Raw genomic sequence first — 20,080 nt, forward strand, 5'->3', positions numbered from 1 at the left:
TTCTTCACTCTTCGTGTGGCTTTTCCCTGCCTTTTATTGACTTGTTACTTTTTGGAGCCTTCTTATTTTCTTACAAGCATTTATTTCTTCTGGCTATTTACTAAGCTTCAATAAAAATAGATTTGTTTCTTCACTCTTCGTGTGGCTTTTCCCTGCCTTTTATTGACTTGTTACTTTTTGGAATCTTCTTATTTTCTTACAAGCATTTATTTCTTCTGGCTATTTACTAAGCTTCAATAAAAATAGATTTGTTTCTTCACTCTTCGTGTGGCTTTTCCCTGCCTTTTATTGACTTGTTACTTTTTGGAACTTTCTTATTTTCTTACAAGCATTTATTTCTTCTGGTTATTTACTAAGCTTCAATACAAGAAGATTTGTTTCTTCACTCTTTGTGTGGCTTTTCCCTGCCTTTTATTGACTTATTACATTTTGGAACTTTCTTATTTTCTTACAGGCATTTATTTCTTTATTTACTAAGCTTCAATACAAGAAGATTTGTTTCTTCACTCTTTGTGTGGCTTTTCCCTGCCTTTTATTGACTTGTTACTTTTTGGAACCTTCTTATTTTCTTACAAGCATTTATTTCTTCTGGCTATTTACTAAGCTTCAATAAAATAAGATTTGTTTCTTCACTCTTCGTGTGGCTTTTCCCTGCCTTTTATTGACTTGTTACTTTTTGGAATCTTCTTATTTTCTTACAAGCATTTATTTCTTCTGGCTATTTACTAAGCTTCAATAAAAGAAGATTTGTTTCTTCACTCTTCGTGTGGCTTTTCCCTGCCTTTTATTGACTTGTTACTTTTTGGAACCTTCTTATTTTCTTACAAGCATTTATTTCTTCTGGCTATTTACTAAGCTTCAATAAAATAAGATTTGTTTCTTCACTCTTCGTGTGGCTTTTCCCTGCCTTTTATTGACTTGTTACTTTTTGGAATCTTCTTATTTTCTTACAAGCATTTATTTCTTCTGGCTATTTACTAAGCTTCAATAAAAGAAGATTTGTTTCTTCACTCTTCGTGTGGCTTTTCCCTGCCTTTTATTGACTTGTTACTTTTTGGAACCTTCTTATTTTCTTACAAGCATTTATTTCTTCTGGCTATTTACTAAGCTTCAATAAAATAAGATTTGTTTCTTCACTCTTCGTGTGGCTTTTCCCTGCCTTTTATTGACTTGTTACTTTTTGGAATCTTCTTATTTTCTTACAAGCATTTATTTCTTCTGGCTATTTACTAAGCTTCAATAAAATAAGATTTGTTTCTTCACTCTTCGTGTGGCTTTTCCCTGCCTTTTATTGACTTGTTACTTTTTGGAACCTTCTTATTTTCTTACAAGCATTTATTTCTTCTGGCTATTTACTAAGCTTCAATAAAATAAGATTTGTTTCTTCACTCTTCGTGTGGCTTTTCCCTGCCTTTTATTGACTTGTTACTTTTTGGAATCTTCTTATTTTCTTACAAGCATTTATTTCTTCTGGCTATTTACTAAGCTTCAATAAAAGAAGATTTGTTTCTTCACTCTTCGTGTGGCTTTTCCCTGCCTTTTATTGATTTGTTACTTTTTGGAACCTTCTTATTTTCTTACAAGCATTTATTTCTTCTGGCTATTTACTAAGCTTCAATAAAATAAGATTTGTTTCTTCACTCTTCGTGTGGCTTTTCCCTGCCTTTTATTGACTTGTTACTTTTTGGAATCTTCTTATTTTCTTACAAGCATTTATTTCTTCTGGCTATTTACTAAGCTTCAATAAAATAAGATTTGTTTCTTCACTCTTCGTGTGGCTTTTCCCTGCCTTTTATTGACTTGTTACTTTTTGGAACCTTCTTATTTTCTTACAAGCATTTATTTCTTCTGGCTATTTACTAAGCTTCAATAAAATAAGATTTGTTTCTTCACTCTTTGTGTGGCTTTTCCCTGCCTTTTATTGACTTGTTACTTTTTGGAATCTTCTTATTTTCTTACAAGCATTTATTTCTTCTGGCTATTTACTAAGCTTCAATAAAAGAAGATTTGTTTCTTCACTCTTCGTGTGGCTTTTCCCTGCCTTTTATTGACTTGTTACTTTTTGGAACCTTCTTATTTTCTTACAAGCATTTATTTCTTCTGGCTATTTACTAAGCTTCAATAAAAGAAGATTTGTTTCTTCACTCTTCGTGTGGCACGTTTTAAAGTCAGAGGGCTTTTTCCTGACCTGGAGTGTAACAGCGAGGTCACTCTCCCACAGGACTTACCTTAAAGAAGGTACGGATGGCAGGCAGGTGCCCGGCACAAGCTTGGCGGCGCTGGTCCGAGACCCTCTCGCCAACCTGGGGGCAAAGAGAAAGCTTAGTCCTTCACTCCCATTTCACCCAAGTGTAATCTGTGGGTGATCAGGAGCTGCAAAGAGGCTTAAGTGATGGTTCCAAAATGCCAACCCCATGAGCAATCCACCTTCGCCATGCAAAGCCCTCTGACACCATCAGTGGATGCTTGAGCACCAGAAAACTGTATTGTCGAAGGCTTTCATGGCTGGAATCACTGGGTTGCTGTAGGTTTTTTCGGGCTATATGGCCATGGTCTAGAGGCATTTTCTCCTGACGTTTCGCCTGCATCTATGGCAAGCATCCTCAGAGGTAGTGAGGTCTGTTGGATCTAGGAAAAAGGGTTTATATATCTGTGGAATGCCCAGGGTGGGACAAAGGACTCTTGTCTGCTGGAGCTAGGTGTGAATGTTTCAACTGACCACCTTGATTAGCATTTTGTTGCCTGGAGCAATCTTTTGTTGAGAGGTGATTAGATGTCTTTGTTTGTTTCCTCTCTGTTGTTGTGCAAAGCACACAACGAACCAACCTGGACACAACATATTATTTGAGAACACAGAAATGCTGGACCACTCTCAGCTGGACCACTCTCAGGTTTCAGCTGCGGCCAGGCATACATTTGGACAATTATAACTACTCTGGGTTGTTGTAGGTTTTTCGGACTATATGGCCATGTTCTAGAGGCATTTCTCCTGATGTTTCGCCTGCATCTATGGCAAGCATCCTCAGAGGGAGTGAGGTCTGTTGGAAGAGTTTATATATCTGTGGAATGACCAGGGTGGGACAAAGGGCTCTTGTCTGTTGGAGCCAGGTGTGAATGTTTCAACTGACCACCTTGATTAGCATTTGATGGCCTGGCAGTGTCTGGCTGACTACTTCAACCAGAGAAATCAGCCATAGCAGAGCACCTGATGAACCAATCTGGACACAACATATTATTTGAGAACACAGAAATGCTGGACCACACCAACAACCACCATGTCAGGCTACACAGAGAAGCCATTGAAATCCACAAGCATGTGGACAATTTCAACAGAAAGGAGGAAACCATGAAAAGGAACAAAATCTGGCTACTAGTATTAAAAAAAACTGTAAAATTAGAACAGCAAAACAGCAGAGAGGAAACAAACAAGGACATCTAATCACCTCTCAACAAAAGTTTGCTCCGGGCACTGTCAGGCCATTATATGCTAATAAGGGTGGTCAGTTGAAACATTCACATCTAGCTCCAGCAGACAAGAGTCCTTTGTCCCACCCTGGTCATTCCACATATATATAAACCCATTTTCCTAGTTCCAACAGACCTCACTACCTCTGAGGATGCTTGCCATAGGTGCAGGCGAAACGTCAGGAGAGAATGCCTCTAGACCATGGCCATACAGCCTGAAAAAACTACAACAACCTAGAAACATTCACACTTAGCTCCAACAGACAAGAGTTCTTTCTCCCACCCTGGACTTTCCACAGATATATAAACCCCATTTTCCTAGTTTCCAACAGACCTCACAACCTCTGAGGATGCCTGCCATAGATGCAGGTGAAACGTCAGGAGAGAATGCTTCTGGAACATAGCCAGACAGCCCAGAAAACACACAACAACCCAGTGATTCCAGACATGAAAGCCTTCGACAACAGATCTCACAAGCTTTGAGGATGCCTGCCATAGATGCAGGTGAAACGTCAGGAGAGAATGCTTCTGGAACATAGCCAGACAGCCCGGAAAACACACAACAACCCAGTGATTCCGGCCATGAAAGCCTTCGACAACAGATCTCACAAGCTCTGAGGATGCCTGCCATAGATGCAGGTGAAACGTCAGGAGAGAATGCTTCTGGAACATGGCCAGACAGCCTGGAATACACACAACAACCCAGTGATTCCTGCCATGAAAGCCTTCGACAACAGATCTCACAGGCTCTGTGGATGCCTGCCATAGATGCAGGCGAAACGTCAGGAGAGAATGCTTCTGGAACATAGCCAGACAGCCCAGAAAACACACAACAACCCAGTGATTCCGGCCATGAAAGCCTTCGACAACAGATCTCACAAACTCTGAGGATGCCTGCCATAGATGCAGGTGAAACGTCAGGAGAGAATGCTTCTGGAACATGGCCAGACAGCCCAGAAAACACACAACAACCCAGTGATTCCGGCCATGAAAGCCTTCGACAACAGATCTCACAAACTCTGAGGATGCCTGCCATAGATGCAGGTAAGAATGCTTTCTGGATCATGGCCATAGATGTCAGGAGAGAATGCTTCTGGAACATGGCCATAGTTGTCAGGAGAGAATGCTTCTGGAACATGGCCATAGTTGTCAGGAGAGAATGCTTCTGGAACATGGCCAGACAGCCCGGAAAACACATAACAACCCAGTGATTCCGGCCATGAAAACTTTCGACAATACATCCCGAGAATGAGTGACATAAGTCATGCTCAGTGGCTGTGGCAATGCACATGGGAATTGGAGAGAAATGCACAGCCCTCCCAGGACACTATATTTTCTTCTATGACTGTTTGAGTTCAAAACAAGCCAGAATTGGCTGATTTTCTAACTCTGCAATGGGCACAAACCCTCTCCCCAGCAATGGAATTCCTCCCTGCTTCCTCAATCCCTAGAGATGGTCCCAGTAATCATTAACTCCCTGGGATTTGAAGTATGTTCCAATCACCATTTCTGAGTTCTGCTTTGGAAGCGGCCTTGGTCAGGTCTTGCCTCACAAGGTGTTGCAGAAACCTTTTGGGTGAGTAACTGGCCAAGAACGAGGCCAGAGGGCCCTGGAGGGGGGCTGGGCGGAGACCCCACAACGCCAAGGAAAGGGGACTACAACTCCCAAACTCCAAGGATGACCGCCAGATTGGAGGGGGGACGACGACACACACACTCTCAGGCCCCATCTGCACTGACTATTGAATGCAGTTTCAAACTAGTATTGAAGGAAGTGGTTTCTCTCCCCAGATGATTACATAGAGGCATTCTGGAACCAGTTTGATGACACAAACCACAGAGCATTCTCATGCGCATTCTCTCTTTTATGTGCTCGTGTGGGCGTTTCTTGTTCAGCCAATGCAGTTTGAAGCTAGCTTGAACTGCGTTAAATGTCAATGAAGATGGGGCCCAAGGGGGAAAAATATTTTCCATGCACTGTTTGGTCTGATCCATGTTCTCCTGGGATCTGCTTCTTCTTCTCTCAGCCTGTCAAGACACCAGACAATCCCTCTCCAATGCCAGAAATACAGCTTAATGGTGTAACATTAGAAAATGTGGACCATTTCCGCTCCCTTGGCAGCCACCTCGCCACAAAAGTCAACATTAACACCGAAATACAACACCGCCTGAGCTCTGCAAGTACAGCATTTTTCTGAATGAAGCTCAGAGTGTTTGAGGATGGGGACATCCGTAGGGAGACCAAGGGGCTTGTTTACAAAGCTATTGTCCTCCCAACCCTGCTATACGCCTGCGAAACGTGGACTGTCTACAGACATCAACATTAAGACTGAAAAACAACACTGCCTGAGCTCTGCGAGTGCAGCATTCTACTGAATGAAGCACAGTGTGTTTGAGGATGGGGACATCCGTAGGGAGACCAAGGTGCTTGTTTATGGAGCTATTGTCCTCCCAACCCTGCTATACGCCTGCGAAACGTGGACTGTCTACAGACATCAACATTAAGACTGAAATACAACACCAGCTGAGCTCTGCGAGTACAGCATTCTTCTGAATGAAGCACAGTGTGTTTGAGGATGGGGACATCCGTCGGGAGACCAAGGTGCTTGTTTATAGAACTATTGTCCTCCCAATCCTGCTATACACCTGCGAAACGTGGACTGTCTACAGACATCAACATTAAGACTGAAATACAACATCGCCTGAGCTCTGCGAGTGCAGTCTTCTTCCAAATGAAACAGAGAGTGTTTGAGGATGGGGACATCCGTAGGGAGACCAAGTTGCTTGTTTATGCAGCTATTGTCCTCCCAACCCTGCTATACGCCTGCAAAACGTGGACTGTCTACAGACATCAACATTAAGACTGAAATACAACACCAGCTGAGCTCTGCGAGTGCAGCATTCTACTGAATGAAGCACAGAGTGTTTGAGGACAGGGACATCTGTAGGAAGACCAAGGGGCTTGTTTATAGAGGTATTGTCTTCCCAACCCTGCTACATGCCTGTGAAACATAGACTGTCTACAGACATCAACATTAAGACTGAAATACAACACCGCCTGAGCTCTACGAGTGCAGCGTTCTTCCAAATGAAACAGAGTGTTTGAGGACAGGGGCATCTGTAGTTGAGACCAAGGTGCTTATTTATAGAGTTATTGTCCTCCCAACCCTGCTATACGCCTGCGAAACGTGGACTGTCTACAGACATCACATGCAACTCCTGGAATGATTCCATCAGTGTTGCCTCTGAAAGATCCTGCAAATTTCTTGGTAAGACAGGTGGACAAATGTCAGTGGCTGGAAGAAGCAAAGACCACCAGCACTGAAGCGATGGTCCTCCACCATCAACTCCGCTGGACCGGCTATGTTGTCTGAATGGCTGATCACCGTCTCCCAAAGCAGTTACTGTACTCCAAACTCAAGAACGGGAAATGTGTTGGTGGACAGGAAAAGAGATGTGAAGATGGGCTCAAAGCCACCCTCAAAAACTGTGGCATTGACACCAAGAACTGGGAAGTCCTGGCCCTTGAGCGCTCCAACTGGAGGTCAGCTGTGACCAGCAGTGCTGTAGAATTTGAAGAGGCACGAATGGAGGGCGAAAGGGAGAAATGTGCCAAGAGGAAGGTGCATCAAGCCAACCCTGACCGGGACTGCCTTCCACCTGGAAACTGATGCCCTCACTGCAGGAGAAGATGCAGATCAAAAATAGGGCTCCACGGTCACCTACGGACCCACCAGAACACTGATCTTGGAAGACTATCCTACTTGGACAACGAGGGATCACCTAAGAGAAAGGGGCTCTGCTTATGTTTTTATATCCAACCCCTCCCTCCAAACCCTGGCTGATACGGGAGCCTGCTCTGTATGAACTCTGGTGTAGAGAAGACTATCTGGAGTTGCAGCAGACCTGCACTCTGCACGTGCTCTTTGGCACTATTTCAGGTCCTCCAGAGAGGAAATCAGGTACTTCTAAAGATTCTTGAGCCTTGAGATGTGTGTGTCACTTGGGGAGTGATGTCAACATCTGGAGCCCAGCCAGACCCCTTCCTTCCTTCCTTCCTCATCCATCTCACCCCACCTTCTCCAGGCATCTGGGAGGAACGTGCAAGTTCCTACAAACAGGAGCAGATGGGGAAGAAGGGGAAGAAGGAAGGGCTGGGACTGCAATTTCCTCCCAGCTTGTGCCCAACACAGATGGGAGTGAGATGGAGAGCTGGAAGGGAAGTAAACGTGGGTTCCCCCAGCAGTAGAGATGCAACAGGCGCCCCAGATCCCTCCATGAGAAAACCATTGAAGGCCTCTTCAGGCAAAAGAAGAAGCAAGGAGACCTTATTTGCCCCCAATATTTTGGACTTTCCAATACTATTCATCCTATTTTGGAGGAATTGGGTTTTTGTTTTGAAACCCAAGATGTATAGAAAGGAAAATGTTCCCAAGGATCAGTTGGTCCAAACCTTTCCGTGGGTCCAAAGGCATCCATGAACATCGACTAACACATAGAATCATAGAATCAAAGAGTTGGGAGAGACCTCCTGGGCCATCCAGTCCAACCCCATTCTGCCAAGAAGCAGGAATATTGCATTCAAACCACCCCTGACAAATGGCCATCCAACCTCTGCTTAAAAGCTTCCAAAGAAGGAGCCTCCACCACACTCTGGGGCAGAGAGTTCCACTGCTGAACGGCTCTCACAGTCAGGAAGTTCTTCCTCATGTTCAGATGGAATCTCCTCTCTTGTAGTTTGAAGCCATTGTTCCATTGCGTCCTAGTCTCCAAGGAAGCAGAAAACAAGCTTGCTCCCTTCTCCTCCCTGTGGCTTCCTCTCACATATTTATACATGGCTCTCATCATGTCTCCTCTCAGCCTTCTCTTCTTCAGGCTAAACATGCCCAGCACCTTAAGCCGCTCCTCATAGGGCTTGTTCTCCAGACCCTTGATCATTTTAGTCGCCCTCCTCTGGACACATTCCAGCTTGTCAATATCTCTCTTGAATTGTGGTGCCCATAATTGGACACAATATTCCAGATGTGGTCTAACCAAAGCAGAATAGAGCATGGGTAGCATTACTTCCTTAGATCTAGACACATGCACAATGGGCTTGGCATGTGTCCTCTGGCTGGCAGAATGGGGTTGGATTGGATGGCCCATGGGGTCCTTTGGCCACGGAAATCTGCCTAGAAGTGGCTGCAGGATTTTGGACCAACGAAACACATGCAGTGTGTGTTACAAGAGTCCAAAGGGGGTGTGGGCCAGGCAGGGCCAAAATGGCTGGGCGACCCCCATGGGAGTCGCGACCCCCAGGTTGAGAACCGCTGCCATAGCCAGATCTAACTTGTCAAAAAATGGTACAACCAGCAGAGTAGTTATATGTATTGTCGAAGGCTTTCATGGCCGGAATCACTGGGTTGTTGTAGGTTTTTTCGGGCTATATGGCCATGTTCTAGAGGCATTCTCTCCTGACGTTTCGCCTGCATCTATGGCAAGCATCCTCAGAGGTAGTGAGATCTGTTGGAACTAGGAAAAGGGGTTTATATATCTGTGGAATGACCAGGGTGGGACAAAGGACTCTTGTCTGCTGGAGCTAGGTGTGAATGTTTCAGCTGATCACCTTGATTAACATTCAATGGCTTGGAAGTGCCTGGGGGGAATCTTTTGTTGAGAGTGATTTTATGTGCCTGTTTGTTTCCCCTCTGTTGTTTTGAGTTTTTTAATACTGGTAGCCATTGAATGCTAATTTGATTGCCTGGCAGTGCCTGGGGCAATCTTTTGTTGAGAGGTGATTAGATGTCCTTGTTTGTTTCCTCTCTGTTGTTTGGCTGTTGTAATTTTGGAGTTTTTAAATACTGGTAGCCAGATTTTGTTCATTTTCATGGTTTCCTTCTTTCTGTTGAAATTGTCCACATGCTTGTGGATTTCAATGGCTTCTCTGTGTAGCCTGACATGGTGGTTGTGAGAGTGGTCCAGCATTTCTGTGTTCTCAAATAATATGTTGTGTCCAGATTGGTTCATCAGGTGCTCTGCTATGGCCGATTTCTCTGGTTGAAGTAGTCAGCCAGGCACTGCCAGGCCATCAAATGCTAATCAAGGTGGTCAGTTGAAACATTCACACCTAGCTCCAGCAGACAAGAGTCCTTTGTCCCACCCTGGTCATTCCACAGATATATAAACTCTTCCAACAGACCTCACTCCCTCTGAGGATGCTTGTCATAGATGCAGGCGAAACGTCAGGAGAAATGCCTCTAGAACATGGCCATATAGTCCGAAAAAACCTACAACAACCCAGAGTAGTTATAAATGTCCAAATGTATGCCTGGCCGCAGCTGAAACCTGGGCAGAAATTCCCCTAAACTGCAAAGTTGGTATTTCAGGGGGAGCACAGGCTGAATCCCTATTCCCTGATCTGCCTTCCAACGGACCAAGAGCACCTCTCACTTGTCGTTGGCCAGTGAATTGCAGTTGCCTGGGATTTGTTTAGCCCAGGAACAGCTTCCTTTGAACTGAATGGAGAGCTGGCCATAACCACTGAACTGGGGATATCCCATTCCAAAACCCTGGATGGCCTCTTCCAGAGGTTGCATGTCTACGTTCAACAGCATAGAGGACAAAAACACAGCCCACACGCCAATGGCCAGGGAATTGAGCAGCATCACCTTCTGGGTTTCCCACCAGGAACAACAGGAGCTACTGCAGAACGGTATGATTAAGCCCCATCCAAGAGAGGCATCTCAGAAGGAAACCACAATGGATGGCACTGAAAGTGGATGGAAGGTCCAGCAGAACCAACAGCGACACACCTGCATAGGACATCGGCCTGCATAAGTCATCAACTAGGGTAACCAAAGTTGCCTCTGCACCATAATCAGGAGTGGAGTTAGATTGAAGTCGATCTATGTCAAGCATGGTCAAACTTTGGTCCTCCAGGTGTTTTGGACTTCAACTTCCACAATTCCTTACAGCCTGTAGGCTGTAAGGAATTGTGGAAGTTGAAGTCCAAAACACCTGGAGGGCCAAAGTTTGACCATGCCTGAATTGAAGCCCAAATACCTGGAGGGCCAAAGTTTGACCATGCCTGAGTTGAAGCCCAAAGCACCTGGTGGGCTAGAGTTTGACCATGTGTGAGTTGAGGTCCAAAACACCTGGAGAGCTGAAGTTCTACCATGCCTGAGTTGAAGCCCAAACACCTAGAGGACCAAAATTGAACCATGCTTGAGTTGAAGTTCAAAACACCTGGAGGCCCAAAATTGAACCATGCTTGAGTTGAAGTCGAAAACACCTGTAGGGCCGAAGTTTGACCATGCCTGAGTTGAAGCCCAAAAGACCTGGAGGGCCAAAGTTTGACCATGTATGAGTTGAAGCCCAAAGCACCTGGAGGGCCAGAATTTGACAATGCCTGAGTTGAAACCCAAAGCACCTGGAGGACCAAAGTTTGACCATTCCTAAGTTGCAGTCCAAAGCATCTGGAGAGCCAGAGTTCAACCATGCCTGAGTTGAAACCCAAAGCACCTGGAGGGCCAAAGTTGGACCATGCCTGAGTTGAAACCCAAAGCACCTGGAGGGCTGAAATTTGACCATGCCAGAGTTGAAGCCCGAAGCACCTGGAGGACCAAAGTTGGACCATGCCTGAGTTGACATCCAATACACCTGGAGGGCTGAGGTTTGACCATGCCTGAGTTAAAACCCAAAGCACCTGGAGGGCCAAAGTTTGACCATGCCTGAGTAGAAACCCAAAGCACCTGGAGGACCAAAGTTCAACCATGCCTGAGTTGAAACCCAACACACCTGGAGGGCTGAAGTTTGACCATGCCAGAGTTGAAGCCCGAAGCACCTGGAGGACCAAAGTTGGACCATGCCTGAGTTGACATCCAATACACCTGGAGGGCTGAGGTTTGACCATGCCTGAGTAGAAACCCAAAGCACCTGGAGGACCAAAGTTCAACCGTGCCTGAGTTGAAGCCCAAAACACCTGGACGACCAAAGTTTGACCATACTGATTTGAAACCCAAAGCACCTGGAGGACCAAAGTTCAACCATGCTTGAGGTGAAACCCAAAGCACCTGGAGGGCTGAAGTTTGACCCTGCCAGAGTTGAAGCCCGAAGCACCTGGAGGGCCAAAGTTGGACCATGCCTGAGTTGACATCCAATACACCTGGAGGGCTGAGGTTTGACCATGCCTGATTGAAGCCCAAAGCACCTGGAGAACCAAAGTTGGACCATGCCTGAGTTGACATCCAATACACCTGGAGGGCTGAGGTTTGACCATGCCTGAGTTGAAACCCAAAGCACCTGGAGGGCCAAAGTTTGACCATGCCTGAGTAGAAACCCAAAGCACCTGGAGGACCAAAGTTCAACCATGCCTGAGTTGAAACCCAACACACCTGGAGGGCCAAAGTTTGACCATGCCTGAGGTCAAGCCCAAACACCTGGAGGGCCAAAGTTTGACCATGCCTGAGTTGAAGTCCAAACACCTGGAGGGCTGAAGTTTGACCATGCCTGAGTTGACATCCAAAACACCTGGAGGGCTGAAGTTATACCATGCCTGAGTTGAAGCCCAAAACACCTGGAGGGCCGAAGTTCTACCATGTCTGAGTTGAAGCCCAAAACACCTAGAGGACCAAAGTTTGACCATGCCAGAGTTGAAGCCTGAAGCATCTGGAGGACCAAACGTCAACCATGCCTGAGTTGAAACCCAAAGCTCCTGGAGGGCTGAAGTTCAACCATGCCTGAGTTGAAGTCCAAAACACCTGGAGGGCCAAAATTTGACCATGCCTGAGTTGAAGCCCAAAGCACATGGAGGGCCAAAGTTGGACCATGCTTAAGTTGAAGTCCAAAACACCTGGAGGGTTGAAGTTTGACCATGCCTGAGTTGAAGTCCAAAACACCTGGAGGGCCGAAGTTGGACCATGCTTGAGTTGAAGTCCAAAGCACCTGGAGGGCTGAAGTTTGACCATGCTTAAGTTGAAGTCCAAAACACCTGGAGGGCCGAAGTTACACCATGCCTGAGTTGAAGTCCAAAGCACCTGGAGGGCTGAAGTTCTACCATGCCTGAGTTGAAACCCAAAGCACCTGGAGGGCTGAAGTTTGACCATGCTTAAGTTGAAGTCCAAAACACCTGGAGGGCCGAAGTTACACCATGCCTGAGTTGAAGTCCAAAGCACCTGGAGGGCTGAAGTTCTACCATGCCTGAGTTGAAGTCCAAAACACCTGGAGGACCAAAGTTCAACCATGCCTGAGTTGAAGTCCAAACACCGGGAGGGCTGAAGTTCAACCATGCCTGCGTTGAAGTCCAAAACACATGCCTGATCTAGAGCCCTGGTGGTCCTCCAAAGACCTCATCCACATTCTCAGGTGGCACAATTCCAAATGTATCCATCAACTTGGGACAAGCAAGAGTGGCAGCAAGAGGTGGGGAATGGCAATGGAGCTTAGAAGTTTTCTAAGCTTTGATTGTTTTTCCGCCAGTAATAAATTAGTATAAATTGAACAAGGGACACTTCACCCTGGATTCCAACCTCAGACACAACTGGTCTTAGAATCATAGAATCATAGAATCAAAGAGTTGGAAGAGACCCTATGGGCCATCCAGTCCAACCCCATTCTGCCAAGAAGTAGGAATAATGCATTCAAAATCACCCCTGACAGATGGCCATCCAGCCTCTGTTTCAAAGCTTCCAAAGAAGGAGCCTCCACCACACTCCAGGGCAGAGAGTTCCACTGCTGAACAGCTCTCCTTACAGTAAAGACGTTCTTAGAATCATAGAACCATTGAGTTGGAAGAGACCTCATGGGCCATCCAGTCCAACCCCATTCTGCCAAGAAGTAGGAATAATGCATTCAAAATCACCCCTGACAGATGGCCATCCAGCCTCTGTTTCAAAGCTTCCAAAGAAGGAACCTCCACCACACTCCGGGGCAGAGAGTTGGTCTTCCTTTGACCAAGTGGCCCTCCCCAGGTCTCTTTCCTCCAGTTTCTGTGCCGTTGCCCCATGGACGAAAGGTCACCCCACAAGCCTCCAGGGACAAGGATGGAGAGGAAGGGATGCCAGAGCGGGACCAGCCTGTCCTGCAACGTCGGCTCTACTGGTTTTGTCTCTGAGAAAAGCCCTGGGGAAGCCCTGCTCCCTCCTTCCTTCCCTCAGCCTTCACCAGAAGGTTTTTGCCTTCTTTGGCTTTGTTGCGGAGAGTTTGGCTCAGGAAGGAAGGAAGGAAGGCGAGAGGCAAGGAGGGAGGGAGGCCCAGCGCAGAGATTCCCACCCAGATAAGATGTCCTCCCCCTGCAAGGATCCCAGACTACTGCAAAACAAGACCTGGGCAGCCTGGCTCCTGAGGAGTTTCGGCAATTATCTCAGCTCCCTAACGAGGAGTTCCAGGAATCGCAGCAACCGCAAGGGATCGTATGGGATGGGAAAGGACCACTGGTTCCCATACGAGCCCCTTCTTTTTGAAGGGAGTTGGAAGAAGGGACCCTTTTCCTAATTCCTCCAACAACAGACTCCCTTCCCAGAGCTCTCCAAGATGTCCAACCTGGGCTGGAAAGAACCTTTATTCCGACTATTGGTTTCCCTGCAGGCTCCTGGGTTTCTTGGCTCTAACTCTGGGAGAAGAACCAAGGAAGGAGAAAGACTCTTTGGGAGAATTATTCCAACCAAAATACCTGGAGGACCAAAGTTTGATCATGCCAGAGTTGAAGTCCAAAGCACCTGGAGGGCCAGAGTTCAACCATGCCAGAGTTGAAGTCCAAAGCACCTGGAGGGCCAGAGTTCAACCATGCCAGAGTTGAAGGCCAAAGCACCTGGAGGGCCAGAGTTCAACCATGCCAGAGTTGAAGTCCAAAGCACCTGGAGGGCCAGAGTTCAACCATGCCAGAGTTGAAGGCCAAAGCACCTGGAGGGCCAGAGTTCAACCATGCCAGAGTTGAAGTCCAAAGCACCTGGAGGGCCAGAGTTCAACCATGCCAGAGTTGAAGTCCAAAGCACCTGGAGGGCCAGAGTTCGACCATGCCAGAGTTGAAGGCCAAAGCACCTGGAGGGCCAGAGTTCGACCATGCCAGAGTTGAAGGCCAAAGCACCTGGAGGGCCAAAATTTGACCATGCTGGAGTTGATGTCCAAAGCACCTGGAGGGCCAAAGTTCTACCATGCCTGAGTTGAAACCCAAAGCACCTGGAGGGCTGATGTTTGACCATGCCTGAGTTGAAACCCAAAGCACCTGGAGGGCTGATGTTTGACCATGCCTGAGTTGAAACCCAAAGCACCTGGAGGGCTGATGTTTGACCATGCCTGAGTTGAAACCCAAAGCACCTGGAGGGCTGATGTTTGACCATGCCTGAGTTGAAACCCAAAGCACCTGGGTTTCAACCAAAAGTGCAGAGTATTATTAACTCTGGGATTTTGGCCTGCATCAAGAGGAGTCTAGTGTTTAGATCCAGGGAAGTCATGCTCCCATGCTCTATTCTTCCTTGGTTAGACCACACCTGGAATATTGTGTCCCATTCTGGGCACCACAATTGAAGAGAGATGTTGACAAGCTGGAATGTGTCCAAGGAAGATGACTCAAATGATCAAGGGTCTGGAGAACAAGCCCTATGAGGAGCGGCTTAAGGAGCTGGGCATGTTTAGCCTGAAGAAGAGAAGAATCATAGAATCAAAGAGTTGGAAGAGACCTCCTGGGCCATCCAGTCCAACCCCATTCTGCCAAGAAGCAGGAATATTGCATTCCAATCACCCCTGACAGATGGCCATCCAGCCTCTGTTTAAAAGTCTCCAAAGAAGGAGCCTCCACCACACTCCGGGGCGGAGAGTTCCATTGCTGAACGGCTCTCACAGTCAGTAAGTCCTTCCTCATGTTCAGATGGAATCTCCTCTCTTGTACTTTGAAGCCATTGTTCCCTTGCGCCCTAGTCTCCATGGAAGCAGAAAACAAGCTTGCTCCCTCCTCCTCCCTGTGGCTTCCTCTCACATATTTATACCTGGCTATCATATCTCCTCTCAGCCTTCTCTTCTTCAGGCTAAACATGCCCAGCTCCTTAAGCCACTCCTCATAGGGCTTGTTCTCCAGACCTTTTATCATTAGGCCTACTAATATAGTTTCTTGCTGCACAAACATAAACAGTAGACTAATTAAATAAATATTTCTCATGTATAAACTATTGCCAATATAATTTGACTAAAATTTAGTAAATATTCACAGTTTATATACATGCAGTAAGGTTAGGCGCATTATCATAATATTAACGAATTACCAGATTTCAAACTCTACTATGAAGCTTGCGGCTTAAGGTGGATAATAGATGGGATCACACTAAGAAAAGAAAGAACATTAGAACTGGAGGGCTCCCTGTGTCTTCCTCTCACATATGTATACGTGGCCCTCATCATATCTCCTCTCAGCCTTCTCTTCTTCAGGCTAAACATGCCCAGCTCCTTAAGCCGCTCCTCATAGGGCTTGTTCTCCAGACCCTTGATCATTTTAGTCCCCCTCTTCCTCTGGACACATTCCAGCTTGTCAACATCTCTCTTGAATTGTGGTGCCCAGAATTGGACACAATATTCCAGGTGTGGTCTGACCAAAGCGGAATAGAGCATGGGGAGCATGACTTCCTTAGATCTAGACACTATGCTTGTATTGATGCAGGCCTGAGAGGAGACATAATGTGGGCCATGCATAAATACGTAAGAGGAAGTCCTAGGGAGGAGGGAGCAAGCTTGTTTTCTGCCTCCCTGGAGACTAGGACGCAATGGAGGAATGGCTTCAAACTACAAGAGAGGAGATTCCATCTGAACACGAGGAAGAACTTCCTGACTGTGAAAGCTGTTCAGCAGTGGAACTCTCTGCCTTGGAGTGTGGTGGAGACTCCTCCTTTGGATGCTTTGAAACAGAGGCTGGATGGCCATCTGTCAGGGGTGCTTTGAATGCTATTTTCCTGCTTCTTGGCAGAATGGGGTTGGACTGGATGATGGCCCACCAGGTCTCTTCCAACTCTATGATTCTGTGATTCTATGATCCTTTTCCTATTTTCTCCAACAACAGACTCCCTTCCCAGAGCTCTCCAGGATGCTCAACCAGCGATGGAGATGAACCTTTATTCCTACTGTTGGTTCCCCTGCAGACTCTGGGAGAAGAACCAAGGAAGGAGAAAGGCTCTTTGGGAGAACTTTTCCAACCAAAAGTGCAGAGTATTATTAACTCTAGTAAGGTGTGCCAAAAATGTCCAAGACGACAGTGTTTTGTGCACAAAATTATATATTATGCAGAATGATGATTGAGTCAATAACTGCTGACCACATTGGCGGATGGTGATGAATTTGTGATTTTACTCTGACGACCTGGCCTGATGTAATTGTATGATCTGTATTTTAATGTATCTGTATTAATGTATTACGATGTTGTTATGATTTTCATAGAATCAAAGAGTTGGAAGAGACCTCATGGGCCATCCAGTCCAACCCCATTCTGCCAAGAAGCAGGAATACCGCACTCAAATCACCCCTGACAGATGGCCATCCAGCCTCTGCTTAAAAGCTTCCAAAGAAGGAGCCTCCACCACACTCCGGGGCAGAGAGTTCCACTGCTGAACGGCTCTCACAGTCAGGAAGTTCTTCCTTATGTTCAGATGGAATCTCCTCTCTTGTAGTTTGAAGCCATGGCTCCATTGGGTCCTAGTCTCCAAGGAAGCAGAAAACAAGCTTGCTCCCTCCTCCTCCCTGTGGCTTCCTCTCACATATTTATACATGGCTATCATATCTCCTCTCAGCCTTCTCTTCTTCAGGCTAAACATGACCAGTTCCCTAAGCCGCTCCTCATAGGGCTTGTTCTCCAGACCCTTGATCATTTTAGTCGCCCTCCTCTGGACACATTCCAGCTTGTCAATATCTCTCTTGAATTGTGGTGTCCAACAATAAAATTGTTGTTTTATTGGTGTATGAATTTCCTGCTGTGAACCGGCCTGAGTCCCTCTTCGGAGGTCGAGAAGACCGGGTTATAAAAGCTCTAAATATATAAATATAATAATAATAATAATAATAATAATAATAATAATAATAATAAACTTTATTTATACCCTGCCTCCATCTCCCCAAGGGACTCGGAGCGGCTTACATGAGGCCAAGCCCAACAACACATCAATAAACAAGAAGCAGTAAACAAAAAACAACAATACAATTAAATAAATCACATATAAACATTAACATGCAAGGAGAAGCCGCTTGCATTTTGTGCACAAAGCAACCCTCTGAAAGATCCCCCCAAGGGGAACTGGGGGGGGGGGGGTCCCTACTTACACTTTCCAAGGGTCTCTACACTTTGTCAACAGGGAAGATTATAGTAAAGGTAAAGATTTCCCTTTGACTTGTCCAACTCTGGTGCTCATCTCTATTTCTAAACCAAAAAGCCAGCACTGGGAAGAACTGGGGAGCCCTGGCCCTTGAGTGCTCCAACTGGAGGTCAGCTGTGACCAGCAGTGCTATGGTATACGAAGAGGCACGAATGGAGGGTGAAAGGGGAAACGTGCCAAGAGGAAGGCACATCAAGGCAAAGAGGTCTAACCAAAGCAGAACACAGAGGCACCATGACTTCCCTCAATCTAGACACTAATCTAGACCAACTCGTTGTCTATTCATCCTTGCAGCGATGGTGGCAAGTAATGCGTCTTCTTTGGCAGAGAAATAAATGCAGGAAGCAACAACAACAACAATAATTGCACCAGTCAAGAGAGGAGATTCCATCAGAACATGAGGAAGAACTTCCTGACTGTGAGAGCCGTTCAGCAGTGGAACTCTCTGCCCCGGAGTGTGGTGGAGGCTCCTTTTTTGGAAGCTTTTAAACAGAGGCTGGATGGCCATCTGTCGGGGTGATTTGAATGCAATATTCCTGCTTCTTGGCAGAATGGGGTTGGACTGGATGATGGCCCAGGAGGTCTCTTCCAACTCTTTGATTCTAGGATTCTATGAGTTGCATGCAAACCCCGCTCCACTCACCCAGCTGATGAGGACGATGTGCTGCTGTCCTGTGGCGCTATCCGGCAGGCGGCACAATCCGTACATGATGGCACCAATCTGGAAGCGCTTGGCCAGTTCGTCTGGGCCGCCGGCTGCAGAAGGAGGCAACCAGGAAAGGGGTCAAAAAAGGCCTCCATGGCCAAGTTGACCCCAGGAAATGTGGGGCAAACCCCAGATGCTCAGCTTCTAACTCAGTCCAAAGGGGACCCACTGGGGAAGGGAGCCCAAAGGCCAGGTGAGCCACTTACCTCCTGAGTCCAGGAGCTTGAGGACGTTGGCTTTTTCATAGGTGAAGAGGGCCCTGGATTGGGGAGAAAGTCAGGAAGGGGTCAGCAAGCACAGCAGCCCCAAAGCACTCTCCCTCCTTCTGCCAAGATATCAGGATCCTATCACAGAATCCTAGAGTTGGAAGAGACCTCATGGGACATCCAGTCCAACCCCTTTCTGCAAAGAAGCAGGACAATCGCATTCAAAGCACCCCCAACAGATGGCCATCCAGCCTCACAGCCAGGTGACCGTGACAAGCACACTAATATACACAATATACAAATACACATATAAACACAGAAATACACAAATATGTATACACATATATACATACATGCACACACATATATATACACACACATACACATACGCCTACATACATATACACATACATATATATACACACACATATATGCATATACACAAGCACACTAATATACACAATATACAAATACACATATAAACACAGAAATACACAAATATGTATACACATATATACATACATGCACACACATATATATACACACACATACACATACGCCTACACACATATACACATACATATATATATACACATATATGCATATACACAAGCACACTAATATACACAATATACAAATACACATATAAACACAGAAATACACAAATATGTATACACATACACATACACCTACACACATATACACATACATATATATATATACACATATATGCATATACACAAGCACACTAATATACACAATATACAAATACACATATAAACACAGAAATACACAAATATATACACACATATATACACACACATACACCTACACACATATACACATAGATATACATATACACACACACATATATGCATATACACAAGCACACAAATATACACAATATACATATATACATATAAACACAGAAATACACAAATATATACACACATACATACACACACATACGCCTACACACATATACACATAGATATACATATATATATACACACATATATGCATATACACAATCACATAAATATACACAATATACATATACACATATAAACACAGAAATACACAGATATATATATACACACACAGACATATATACACACATACACAAATATATACACACAAACACATATAATGTATGCACATAACCACATATATACACATCTACACAAATATATACACACACAAAAACATATACACAGACTGGGCCACAGCAACGCGTGGCAGGGGACGGCTAGTATATTATATTAATATATAAGCCTTAAAGTGCCGGTTTGAATGGCAGTAAAAGTGCAATAGGTCTTGGTCTGCGACCTTTCACTCCAAAATCTTATGAACAAGGCTTTATTTATGAATGAAGAGAC

At 45.7% G+C, this 20,080-nt stretch overlaps 1 protein-coding gene across 1 annotated transcript in view; it reads right to left on the reverse strand.

Moving 5' to 3' along the window:
* Window positions 1-20,080, reverse strand: part of LOC132777130 (drebrin-like protein) — a 49,516-nt gene that overhangs the window by 20,363 nt on the left and 9,073 nt on the right. The window contains exons 2-4 of the mRNA XM_060779494.2: window positions 18,702-18,754; window positions 18,433-18,545; window positions 2,229-2,303 (exon numbers count right to left, since the gene is read on the reverse strand). Coding sequence (XP_060635477.2) covers window positions 2,229-2,303; window positions 18,433-18,545; window positions 18,702-18,754 — 241 coding nt within the window. The remainder of the gene's footprint in view (window positions 1-2,228; window positions 2,304-18,432; window positions 18,546-18,701; window positions 18,755-20,080) is intronic.

This window comes from Anolis sagrei, chromosome 5, assembly GCF_037176765.1.
Source record: "Anolis sagrei isolate rAnoSag1 chromosome 5, rAnoSag1.mat, whole genome shotgun sequence".
Classification (NCBI taxonomy): domain Eukaryota; kingdom Metazoa; phylum Chordata; class Lepidosauria; order Squamata; family Dactyloidae; genus Anolis; species Anolis sagrei.